Source organism: Engystomops pustulosus, chromosome 1, assembly GCF_040894005.1.
Source record: "Engystomops pustulosus chromosome 1, aEngPut4.maternal, whole genome shotgun sequence".
Classification (NCBI taxonomy): domain Eukaryota; kingdom Metazoa; phylum Chordata; class Amphibia; order Anura; family Leptodactylidae; genus Engystomops; species Engystomops pustulosus.
In genome coordinates, this window is record NC_092411.1 from 135,357,641 (window position 1) to 135,370,905 (window position 13,265).

Sequence of the window (13,265 nt, forward strand, 5' to 3'; positions counted from 1 at the left end):
TGCTCTCAAGAAATAGGTATTAACCCTTTAACGACCTGGGCCTTTTTTGTTTTTGCATTTCCATTTTTCACTCCCCATCATCAAAAATCTATAACTTTTTTTATTTTTCCATGTAAAGAGCTCTGTGATGACTTGTTTTCTGCGTAACAAATTGCACTTCATAGTGACGGTTTTTAATACTCCATGCCATGTACTGGGAAGAGGGAAAAAATTCCAAATGCAGTGCAATTGGTGAAAAACGCATTTGCATCACCTTTTTATTGTTAACTTGGATTTTATGGCTTTAACTCTCCGCCCCAAATGACATGTCTACTTTATTCTTTGGGTTGGTGCAATCACAGGGATAACAAATTTGTATAATTTATAAAACCTCCTGTACAATTCTTTTTTTTTTTTTCTTCATTTTGCCATCTTCTGGCACTAATAACTTTTTTCATACTTTGGTTTATAGAGCTGTGGGTGGTGTTATTTTTTTGTGACTTTTAATGAATTTAAGGACTGTATGGCCTTTTGATCACTTTTATTGATTTTTTTTTTTTTTCTATTTTTCGAAATGGTGCTATTTTCCGTTACAGGGTTGAAAAACCGTTATTATATTTTAATAGATCAGGCATTTTGGGATGCGGCCAACCTAATTTGTTTATGTTTTTTACTGTTTATTTATATTAATATAACTTTTAGGGAAAGGGGGGTAGCCGAGTTTTTCAGCTTATACACGAGTCAATAAAAAAAATAAACTTATATACTCACCCTCTGGCGGCCCTGTTGCTCAGCTCCCTCTGTCTTCCCTGTGGCTCCTCTTCTTTCTTCGTTCTTCTGTAACAGCCGGCAGAGTTGCGGCCATGTTAACTGCCGGCATACTATGCCGTCACCAGCGGCCGCATCATAGTGTGCCCTGGCCGGCAGATCGCATTATATGTAGGATCAATCAGACAACCTACTGCCATACTACAGTATGGCAGTATATGGGGATTTTTCTTCGGAAGACCCGAGGCTGTCATGGTAACCGATCACCGCCTCCTGTTGACGTCACTGAGAGTGACAATCTTTGCCAAGGAGGTGCCGCTTGTTGAACTTTTTAAAGCCACTGGCAGCTTTGTCGGCAGCGATGGAGGGGTTAAACGCGGTCGGTGCTAGCAGAGTGTGAGTGTACCGCTAAGTGTTTGTTGCAATACGCAGCAAAGACTTTCTGGCTATGGAGAGGGCTTAGCCCGTGATCACTCTTCAAGCAGCCGATGCGTGCCGTATTATTATGGTGTGCGTCTGGCAGGGGTTAAAACTTAGTCAAGAAATTAAAGGCACCCCAAATGGACTCCACCAAAAAATAGTTCTTGTCTTGCAAAAACACAACCCTCAACCAACAACTTGCACTTAAAAATAAAAATGTTACGCCTGTAGAACTAGACTGAAAGAAAAGGAAAAAAGTGGCCGCAGGCTAAAGTATCTGTGGCCTGAATGGGTTATATTGACATGATGTAATGATACATTTCAGCTCCGTGACCACAGTCCGAGGGAATAGCCAACAGCTTTACATGTTACTATTTGTTTCCTCTGTTGTTATTATTATATACAAGAGACAACACTATGGGGCAGATTTACTTACCAGGTCCGTTCGCGATCCAGCGGCGCGTTCTCTGCGCTGGTTTCGGGTCCGGACGGGATTCATCAAGGTAGTTCCTCCGCCGTCCACCAGGTGGCGCTGCTGCGCTGAAAAGCATTCGAATGCCCTGAAATTCACCGAGCCGGACCAAGTGAAGGTAAGCGCGTCCCAAGCGTCACTTTTATTGTTTTAAATGCGGTGGTTTTTCCGAATCCGTCGGGTTTTTGCTCGGCCCCGTCCCCCGATTTCCATCGCGTGCATGCCGTCGCCGAAGCGCCACAATTCGATCGCGTGCGCGGAAATCCCGGGGCAATACAGGGAAAATCTGCGCAAATCGGAAATATTCGGGTGACACGTCGAGGAAAACGCGAATCGGCCCTTAGTAAATAACCCCCATTGTGTTTTACAATACAAATAGATTCCTGAAACGTACCCAAAGATTGCCTTGTTAAAGGGATCCTTTAGGTAACACATTGTAAAATTACGCATTTACAATGTTTTAGCCACTTCTCTACTGTGAGTGACTAGGTTGATAAATTTACTGTAGAAGGTTCCTGGAATTATAATCATCACACAAAATTTTTTAAGTGCTGCTTTTGAGGCGTTTAATGGTAGCTGAAAACAAAGAGGACATCTTGTTCAGTTCTTCATAGTGAATGAAATGTCTGTATGCACCAGTAAACACCTCAAGTGTATAGAATGACAGTGTTTTACTGTGAGCTTTTGGCCTCAGCGAGTTGCATTAGGAAGAGTGCCACTTATGTCAGTTGCCAACAAACGGAGTGCCACATCTTATGATTTTGGTCGGTTTAAATAGTCTAATTTTGGTTACATCATTTGATGGCCATCTACCCCAGAATGAAGGATTGTAAATCAAACACACTGGCATACTGGTGTGTGCCACCTCTGTCAGGATCCGCTCATCTTTTAGCTTCTTATGCCCTTGTTTTTAAGAAAAGGGGACTTTACAATTATGCAAATGAGCCTGAGGGGCTTCAGGCTCCATTAACAACTATGGAGCCCCCCAGGCATAATTTTTAAAGCCTTTTATAAAAACCAGGGCATAAGAAGCTAAAAGACGAGCAAATCCTGCCATAGGGAGAAAACGCCAGCTTGTAAGTATACTTTGTTTACAATCCTTCATCCTGGTGGTAAATGCCCTTTAAAGACATCAGGATGGCATTTTGTGCTGTCCACTTGCGTTCACCCACAACTCGGAACAGAAAAGTGCATGCTGCTTTTTTCTCTAATTGTATAAACGATCTGAAGTTTGCATAGTACTATAGACTGTTCAGGTGTAGATTAGTAAAGAAAAGCGTTCATGGTCAAGAGACCTAATATTTATACGTTGAGGACCTAAGCAATGACCATAGAGCCTCTTGTTTACTCCAGGGGGAGTGTCACTTCATAATCATCTATTTTTGGTACTCTTGTACGTAGAATTTCCTAGTATCTCTGTTTTTTAGATTACAGAACCACAAGCCTGATTGTGATGTTAAAGATTCTTATATATTTAATAAACAAAAACCAGAGATAGGGAAGTCTAAAATGACATTCTCCCTTCAACTTCTAAACTTGACTCACCTTGTGCTAAATATGACTCCTCTCTGCTCATTTTCACATGACTTTGGCAGAATTTTTTTTTTTTTATAGGTAAATGAGATCTTGCATAAAAGGGTATGAAATGTTTTCTAGCTTTGCCCTATCTGAGGGGGTTAGTAGTTTAATGGGCTAAAACCGGATGGCAGGTTTCCTTCAATGCATAAGTGTCAAATCCGGCTGGTGGCCTTGTGTTATCTGGCCCGTATCCCTGCTGTGCTACTTGCATATCTCATCCCATCATGTCTGCCGTGTTCAGAGCTGGCGCATACAGTCGCTGCACACAGGGGAAGAGAAGAAGACTGCTGCTAATGGAAGCGGGGAAAGGTGAGTGATTTTTATTTTTTAATAACAATTCCTTCATTTATATAGCATTAACAGATTATGCAGCACTGCACAGAGCTTGTCAAATCGGTCCCCGTCCCCAATGGGGCTCACAATCTAATCAACCTACCAGTATGTTTTGGAGTGTGGGAGGAAACTGGAGGATCCGGAGGAAACCCACACAAACACGGAGAGAACATACAAACTCTTTACAGATGTTGATTTCCCACATATTGGGGAGGGTGTCAGGAGAATGCAGGTGTACTGTAACCACTGGCTACCGCGTGGTGGCACTACGACTATTGTTGGGGCACATGCTGCTGTTGGCCACTGCTGGGCTTGTTCACATGTTCTGGATTGAAGTCAGCTGAACACCATTGTGTGCAGCCTATGGAATTGAACACTTTGCACGGGACAGGGGTCCTTGTATCATACCGAAATATAAAGCAATAGTTTTCTGTCTGCCAGCAATGTTAAGTTAAGTACTTCACCTTGTATCCTATTCCTGTATAATACTAGGACTCCCGTCCTGTGCAGGGTGTTCAATCTGTGCGACTGGGCAAACCTCCGAACCCATTTCCAAATCCTTACCTCTCATCATATATGACAAATTCAGACCCTAGTGAATTGCTTATAAGTACAGTAACACTGTGTGGAATATTGAATGCTCCCCTTATTGAACACATAAGCAGCCATTTTGCATGTGGATCCATTAGCACACGTGTAACAGAAATCCCAGTTTTTTGGTTATTGCTGCGGATTCCTTGTAGTTTACATTGGGATTGTTTAGAAGAAATCTGCCGTGTGTGAACAGCTAGTGCAGCTCTGTGTGTCCGTGTTTCTGTAATCTCTATCACTATAATATATGTGAGATCTAGTTACTGCCCTTTCACTCAGTTTCATATCTCTGCTGGTATCTGTGGAAAATGGTTTTAGTTTTTATGAGAATATACTGGATTTGGGAACTGAAACTTCACCTTTGATACTGTAGATTGTTGAGGCAAAGTTCTCTGTGCGTAGGGAGGGGGATGGCCAGGACTGACATTGCCAGGGCTTTCTGCTGAGTCACCAGACAAGTGTGCTTTGTTGTTTTTCATGTATACCACATGGTTCCACAAATGCTCAGGATTTTTTTGCATCTGAAAAATAAGGGTTGAATCTAGGATACTGAAAATCCTTCCAAAGTCGCATAGAAATGAGCAGAGATGTGTCATATTTTACCTGAGACAAGTCAAGTACAGGGGCTATAGGGGGAGGGTCGCTTCAGATTCCCTTATCTTGAAATTTGTCCTTAACTTCTCAAGGACCAAGCACGATTTCTTTAAAATCTGCCCTTTCTCACTATAAGTGGTTATAACCTTCAAATGCTTTACCATATCCAGGTAATTTGGGGTCTGCTTTCCCGTCACACATAGTACTTCAAATTTGTGTAAATATTTGGATGATATTTTTTCCGTTATTTCAAGAAAGAAATAGAAATTTGTCAAAAATGTTGAAAAATTAAAATTTTCAAAGTTCTAAATTCTTTGCTTTTCAAGTAGATAAGCATAGCACCCAAATAACTATATAAATAACATTTCCTGAATGTCCGCTTTATGTTTCTTCAGTATTGCCTCATGATGTTCTTCCTCCTGATGGCATCTATTTTGTGAAGTGCACCAGTGCCTCCTCTAATGTATTGCAGTATATTACCTTAGTCAGCCTATGCTTTGCACTTAGTGGGGGACTCCTGGGGACCATTATAGTCATAGTCTATGGGGTTAAACAGCCGGGATCGCAAGTATTACAGTAGTACTGTCACATACAGCTGAGCTCCCGCAGCAATCGCACAAGCTCTACTACTGAGCCCAGGCGATGGCGGAGACATACATGTACGTCGGGATGTGGCAACTGACCATACATTTCTCAAAATGTGCAATGGGGTTTAGATTGCATCCCTTTTCCATCATTTTCTTTAACTGCATGTAGCTCGCCAAACCACAAGCCTAAGACTATCTGAACATGATTTAGATTCTGTACAGATTTTACATGCAGGTTTTGGTGCATAAAATCTGCTGTGTATAACAGTTGCGTTTAAAGTGATTGTGAATTGGAAAAAATAGTAAAAAAAATAATGTAGATGATGCAGAAATTGTTTCTCAATGCAGAAAATAAAATAGTGATCATGTTACTTTTCTTGCACATTTTTGTATGCCTATTTTTCCATTTAAGTCTGGGAGAGTGAAAATTTGCATGAGTATGTGGTTTTCATGCAGAATTCCCCCAGCCTAAAGGGATGTGAAAAAAAGAGGGAAAAAAAATGCATGTGGAAAATGTGCATAGAAAACATACAAAAAATGCAACCATAAATAGAAAAAAGTGCATGAAATCCACATATAAAAATGTGCATTTTCTGCATGATAGTCTGCAATATGTGCAGAGAGCCTAATGCAGTCTTAAAGATGACTTATCTTTAATATGACACCAAAAGCAGGGTTCTATAGAACTGAAGTGATGCTCCTCTTTCAGCCTCTAAAAGTGACTCCTCTCTGCTCATTTTCACATGACTTTGGAGGAGATTATTTACATCCAAAAAGGTGAGATTTGACCTAAAAGATGGAATTCTAGAAAGGACATTTCATACCCTACCTGTGTGGGCTTGTAGTTGAAAAATCTGGGTTAAAATCTGCTGAGTTTCCCTTTAAATTCAGTTTTCACCCGCATCATATAAAATCCCTCTTATCCAGTGTTCATGTCTTTCATACAGATGATTGTTTTGATAGCTCTTTATTGGCTGATGCTGGTTTCTTACCAATAGATTATCTTGCTCTGATTTCAGAAGGAAATGCAAAATGAACACTGTATCCTTTTATATCTGATGTAAATATTGCATCCCCTAGTTATAGACATGTTGTTACAAGGACTTTCTATACAGTTTATATAGGCATGTGGCTTGTGTGTTAGTGGTACACAGTGCAGTGATTATACATAGATAGATAGTAGTTGTGTTCTGCACAATTTTACAAAGATTTGTGTTCGGAAAATGTCATTATTTTGGAAAAGCTCTGTAATATATTTTATTGCTCTCCTGTTTTAGTCACCCTCCTCCTGCAAAGTAGCATTCTTCTGAAGAATATAAAATTGCTTCCATGAACTTTGTCCCTGTATCGAGTCCAAGGTGTAGAAAGCTGAAAACAGAGAAACCCTGTGTTCTGCTGAGTGAACAGTTTTCTGTTTACCCTTAACATTCCAAAACTAGGATATATATGTATAATTGACCGGAGAAATGTCCCCTTTCACACATAAAGTTACTGTAAATTGCATTTATACAGTTATACAAACAGTTTAAGCCAGAAGTACACTATATAAAAAGACAAATATGCATGTTCTTCTCACTATCTGACATGAAATCAGAAAAAATATCCTGTTTTAGATCAATTAGGGTTACCTAAATTATTATTATTATGATATTTGGTAACAATGGGAGAGAGAAAATATATTTTTATTACTTTCTGGAAAGTCAAAAGTTTACACAGTACATTTTATTAATATTTGGTACAATTGTCCTTAACCCCTTTTGGCCCTTTTTCGTTTTTGCATTTTCATTTTTCACTCCCCACCTTCAAAAATCTATAACTTTTTTTTATTTTTCCATGTAAAGAGCACTGTTTGGGCTTGGGCTTAACAAATTGCACTTCATAGTGATGGTTTTTATCATTCCATGCCGTATACTGTGAAGCAGGAAAAAATTCTGAATGCAGTGAAAATTATGAAAAACCGCATTTGCACCATATTCTTGTGGGCTTGGATTTTACAGCTTTCACTGAGCGCCCCAAATCACATGTCTACTTTATTCTTTGGTTCGGTACGATCATGAGGATACCAAATTTATATAGGTTTTATAATGTTTTCATACATTTAAAAAATTAAAACCTTTGGTACAAAAAAAAAAAACTTCATTTTTCCATGTTCTGGCACTAATAACTTCTTCATATTGCAGTGTACGGAGCTGTGGGTGGTGTCATTTTCTGCTACATTAGATGAGGTTTTTAATGCTATTATTTGGAGGACTGTATGGTGTTTTTGATCACTCTTTATATTTTTCAAAATGGCAAAAAATTGCCATTCTCGACTTTGGGCGCCATTTTCCGTTACAGGGTTAAACGCTGGGAAAAATCGCTAATATATTTTGATATATCGGACGTTTTGGGACGCGATGATACCTAAAGTGTTTATGATTCTTCTGATTCTTTTGATTTAAGCTTTTACTTTTTTTTTTACTATTTTTTCATATTTTAAAAAAAAAAAAAATTCAGATCCTCCAGGATAATTTAACCCTGCATGGTCCGATTGCTAATACTATCTACTGCAATACTATTGTATTGCAGTATATAGCTATTTTACTATGATTTCTAATAGCCTGCCCTCTGCTGGTTATTAGAGATCATTGCACATGGCAAGCCTACGAGTCTCAATGATACTGTAGGCTGCCATGCCAACCGATCGCCACCCTCCGATGACGTCCGATGGGGTTGCCCATGTAAGGTAAGTTAGGTGCCGTGGTCGGGTTCAACCATGGCACTTAACAGGTTAACTGCAGCGATCGGTGCCAGCAGTGACCACGGCAGTAACAGGGGCGTGTCAGCCGTGTTATACAGCCATCACCCTCTGTGTATGGAGAGAGCTCAGCTCGTGAGCTCTCCCCATACCCCCTTTGCAGCACAAGAACGATATAGTTCGTCCTCGGTCGCGAAGGTGTTAAACTGTATGAATTGGGTAAAATGTTTTGTATATCCTTGCACAAGTTTCTCACAATAGTTGGTAGGAATATGAGCCCATTCCTCCTGACAGAACTGGTGTAACTGATCCATGTTTGTAGGCTGCCTTTCTTGCACTTGCCTTCTCCGGTTTGCCCATATATTTTTACATAGGATTGAGATGAGGGCATTGTGGTGGCTACTCCAAAACATGACTTGACGTGATGGCCACTCCAATACGTGACCTTTTTAAACGGCTTGAGAAAGCTTGATCTAGCGTGAAGCAGCCAGTCGCCCGGCCCCGCTCTTCCCTTGTACTGCACCTTGTCTGAATAAAGAAGTTCTACACAGCGGTGAGTGCCGCCTCGCTTTTCTCTGGATTAGATTACATGACTTTTTTTTATCCTTAGCCACTTTGTAACCAGTTTGGTAGTATGCTTCAGGTCATTGTCTATTTGAGCCCAATCTTCAACTTTCTTGGCTTATGTCTTGAGTCACTGCTTCAGTATTGCCACATGATGTTCTTCCTCATGATGCCATCTATTAAGTGAAGTGCACCAGTGCCTCCTGCAGCAAAACAACCCCACAACATAATGCTGCCACCCCCGTGTTTCACAGCTGGCATGATGTTCTCAGGCTGACATGCTTCTTCCTTTTCCTCCAATCGTTAAGATGGTCATTATGGCCAAACAGCCCAATTTTAGTTCCGTCGGACCACAGGACAAAAATGAAGGGCTTTGTTCCTTTGCAAATATTAATTTGGCTTTTTGTTTCTTTTGGAGTTTATTCAATGTATTTAACCATTTATTCTGATTTCATGACAGACTGGGAGGAAAAAAGAAAAAACGTATATATTTTTTAATATAGAGTATGTAATTTTGTTTCAGCTGTATATAACTTTGCTGACTAGATCCTTTTAACCCCTTCCCGTTCTGCGTCCGATATATCGGAAGCTGAGCTCAGTGACTTAGCGCTCAGCCTCCGATATATTGGACGCAGAGCCGATGCTGGTTCAGCTCAAGATCTGATAGCCGACACCCCAGTGCAGGGGTCAGGAACCTTTTTGGCTGAGAGAGCCATAAGCGCCACATATTTTAAAATATAATTCTGCGAGAGCCGTACAATGGGGCTTATTTACTGAGGGTCCCGAGGCCACATTTTTGTCGGGGATCACGCCACCCGCCGCAGAACATTATAATACACACGCCACCCCCCGCAGAACATTATAATACACACGCCACCCCCCGCAGAACATTATAATACACACGCCATCCCCCGCAGAACATTATAATACACACGCCACCCCCGCAGAACATTATTATACACACGCCACCCCCCGCAGAACATTATAATACACACGCCACCCCCCGCAGAACATTATAATACACACGCCATCCCCCGCAGAACATTATAATACACACGCCACCCCCGCAGAACATTATTATACACACGCCACCCCCCGCAGAACATTATAATACACACGCCACCCCCGCAGAACATTATAATACACACGCCACCCCCCGCAGAACATTATAATACACACGCCACCCCCCGCAGAACATTATAATACACACGCCATCCCCCGCAGAACATTATAATACACACGCCACCCCCGCAGAACATTATTATACACACGCCACCCCCCGCAGAACATTATAATACACACGCCACCCCCCGCAGAACATTATAATACACACGCCACCCCCTGCAGAACATTATAATACACACGCCACCCCCCGCAGAACATTATTATACACACGCCACCCCCCGCAGAACATTATTATACACACGCCACCCCCCGCAGAACATTATTATACACACGCCACCCCCCGCAGAACATTATTATACACACGCCACCCCCCGCAGAACATTCTAATACACACGCCACCCCCCGCAGAACATTATAATACACACGCCACCCCCCGCAGAACATTATAATACACACGCCACCCCCCGCAGAACATTATAATACACACGCCACCCCCCGCAGAACATTATTATACACATGCCACCCCCCGCAGAACATTATTATACACACGCCACCCCCCGCAGAACATTATAATACACACGCCACCCCCCGCAGAACATTATTATACACATGCCACCCCCCACAGAACATTATTATACACACGCCACCTCCCGCAGAACATCCCAATACACATTTGTTAAAGTGTCTGCGCCAGTTTTATGTGGCGGCTGCTCTGTGTCCCACAAGACTGCTAGACTGCTGTTACTGCTAAGCCGGACCATGTGCCACATTTATTACTGACATGCACCACAATTTTGTCTTAGGTCCTAGCTATTTTGTATCTCAGCTGCTGCAGAACCTCACATTAATGTAGAAATGCAGTGGTGGGGGAAGATATGAGGGGATGATGCAGAGGGGTCTGTAAGGGACACTTAGGAGCTTAATAGCTGCTCCTGCACACAGGACACTAAGGGGTTAGTGCAGAGTGTGAGGAGACACTGGGGGGAGGGAGCACTTATCTGTGGCTGATCCCCGGCTGCTGACTCCTTCTGTGGCTGGATGTCTCCTCAGTATGCAGCTCTCTGGTCTCCTCTGTCTGAATCTCCCGCGCTGCTACATCCAGCCCCGGGATTGGCTGCAGGCACACAGTCTCCTCCCCTCCCTCTCTCACACACGGAGGAGACTGCTGCAGGGAGGGAGACGGAGGTGCCGCCCCAGAATTAACGCCGCGGACCCTGCGCTGCTCTGCCTATTACATCCAGGGGCATTACTACAGCCAGGGGCACAACAGGAGCCAGGTAAGGGCCCCTGGTCTTGACAGGCAGCGCAGCAGATGCCACGGCTGTAGTAATGCCCCTGGATAGGAGCCCTGGCTGCGAGCCAGATGCAGCCATCAAAAGAGCCATATCTGGCTCGCGAGCCATAGGTTCCCGACCCCTGCCCCAGTGTAACACCCAGGGTCAGAGTGGGCTCCAACCGCTGCATTTAACTTGCCTGTGGGGGTCTTTCCCCCACGACCGCTCTGCCTATGCATGTGCATAGGCTGACACTGCTAATACCCTGCAATACATCAGTATTGCAGAGTATTGTCATGAACAAGCAATCAGATAATTGCTTGTTCATGTCCCATGGTGGAAAAGTAAAAAAAAAAAAAGTTATTCAATAAAAACTTTATTTATATAGCATTTTTTACAGAGCCACATGAGGCATTACAGAGCAAGAACTTGCATGGTAGAGTAAAAATTTGTAAGAGTATACAATTTAGGTGGGAGAAGTGGTAACGGGATATAAAATTGAGAATTGGGCGATTGTTGGTCTTAAAGGCCAGAGTCAAAATAGTACTATAGTATTATTGTGACTACGTCTGACCATTTTATCCTTTTATCCCCACTGCTTGTAGGAAGAAATATGAGTAACCCCTTTCAGCACTTATTGGAGCTACTCAACCCTGCGGAACCCAACAAGAAATTTTTCAATCTCCATAAGTTAAATGATCCAAGATACGGTATGTACTACATTATTTTGCACTGTCCATTGCTGGAGGACCATGTAATGACATATTGAAGTTTGCTTTCTCATAGCTCTGGACATAATATCTTTTGTCCTATTTCTTTTCAGCCCGTTTACCCTTCTCCATTCGAGTCCTCCTTGAGTCCGCCATTAGAAACTGTGATGAATTTTTGGTAAAGAGCAAAGATATTGATAATATCCTGAGCTGGAAAGTCACTCAGCATGAGAATGTGGAAGTCCCGTTCCGTCCAGCAAGAGTTATTCTGCAGGATTTCACGTAAGTACCAGGGTTTTTTTTTCTGCTTTCTTTTAAACTTAATCTTAAAATCCTGTCTACTATTGTAAATGTTCTATCTTAAAATCCTGTGACATTTTAGCATTTTTACATTTTTCACCATTTGAACATTTTTTGGCTTGCCCTGTACAATATAAATATGTACTATAGTTGGTTTTAGAGTAAACTTGACTCACTTATTGTGTATTTCCTATAAAATGATCAGTGGCATTGCTGTACAAACAGGAAACACATAATGCCATAACATGGAATGTATATAAAGTATAATATAGCCATGAGAACTAGTCTAGAACTTCTTGCCCTAAGAAGATCCCCTCACCTTACTGCTTTTCCTCTCTAATATCCCTGATTTGTGAGTATTACTATTATTATTACTATTATTATTTTCAGTGGTGTCCCTGCAGTGGTGGATTTTGCAGCAATGCGGGATGCAGTAAACCGTTTGGGAGGAAATCCGGAAAAAATCAACCCCATATGTCCAGTAGACTTGGTGATTGATCATTCCATACAAGTTGATTTCAACAGGAGGTGAGACGGTTCCTAAGCAGACTGTCTTCTGAATGCTGTGCTCACTTTCTGCATGACTTGGATGCCTGCCTCACTCTTGGTTCTTGATATACATGTTAAGTACTTTTATAGATGCCGGCTAACGCTAGTGATTTTTCTGATGCATCCTTTGAACTGTATCATACATAAACTTGCATGTAGCTGTTTGAAGCAATGTCATGGATGGATTAAATGCCCTTAACAAGTTAATGGGTTCTACCTTATTTTTCAAAATAGCACCACCCATGTCCATGTGGTGTATCTGGTATTACATGACTGAGCATGAGATACATGTAGTCCATAAAATTGTGCATGGCAATCTGCATAGCTTCTCCACAGATTCCTCGGCTGATTACTTCCAAGGTGCATGTGACCTGTTTTGAAGCATGGCAGACACATTCTGCTTGATCTGAGAGCTTCTGAAGGGGAGACCTCTACAAACATCACTTCTGCATGCCAATAGAACATATTCCCCATAACTCAGACTAAGAAATGTCACCTTTATCTGCGCCTCTCCTCCTTCTTATGTCCTTTGTTTTAGGGAAGACAGCTTACAAAAGAATCAGGAATTGGAATTTGAAAGGAACCGAGAACGATTTGAGTTTCTAAAAGTGAGTTTTTAAAAGTGTTAGAAAGACACTACGGAGCAATGTACTGTCATAATAAAATGTAATAAAGAGGATGATA

General features: G+C 41.8%; 1 protein-coding gene across 4 annotated transcripts in view; it reads left to right on the top strand.

Annotated features, from left to right (window-relative positions):
- ACO1 (aconitase 1) overlaps positions 1-13,265 on the top strand; it is a 37,066-nt gene that overhangs the window by 7,169 nt on the left and 16,632 nt on the right. For 3 of the 4 annotated variants that reach the window (XM_072154148.1, XM_072154169.1, XM_072154159.1), the window contains exons 2-5: positions 11,628-11,732; positions 11,846-12,014; positions 12,423-12,560; positions 13,120-13,189. In XM_072154148.1, the coding sequence (XP_072010249.1) occupies positions 11,636-11,732; positions 11,846-12,014; positions 12,423-12,560; positions 13,120-13,189 (474 nt within the window). In that variant the 5' untranslated portion in view covers positions 11,628-11,635. The remainder of the gene's footprint in view (positions 1-11,627; positions 11,733-11,845; positions 12,015-12,422; positions 12,561-13,119; positions 13,190-13,265) is intronic. The other variant, XM_072154177.1, reaches the window with a different exon arrangement.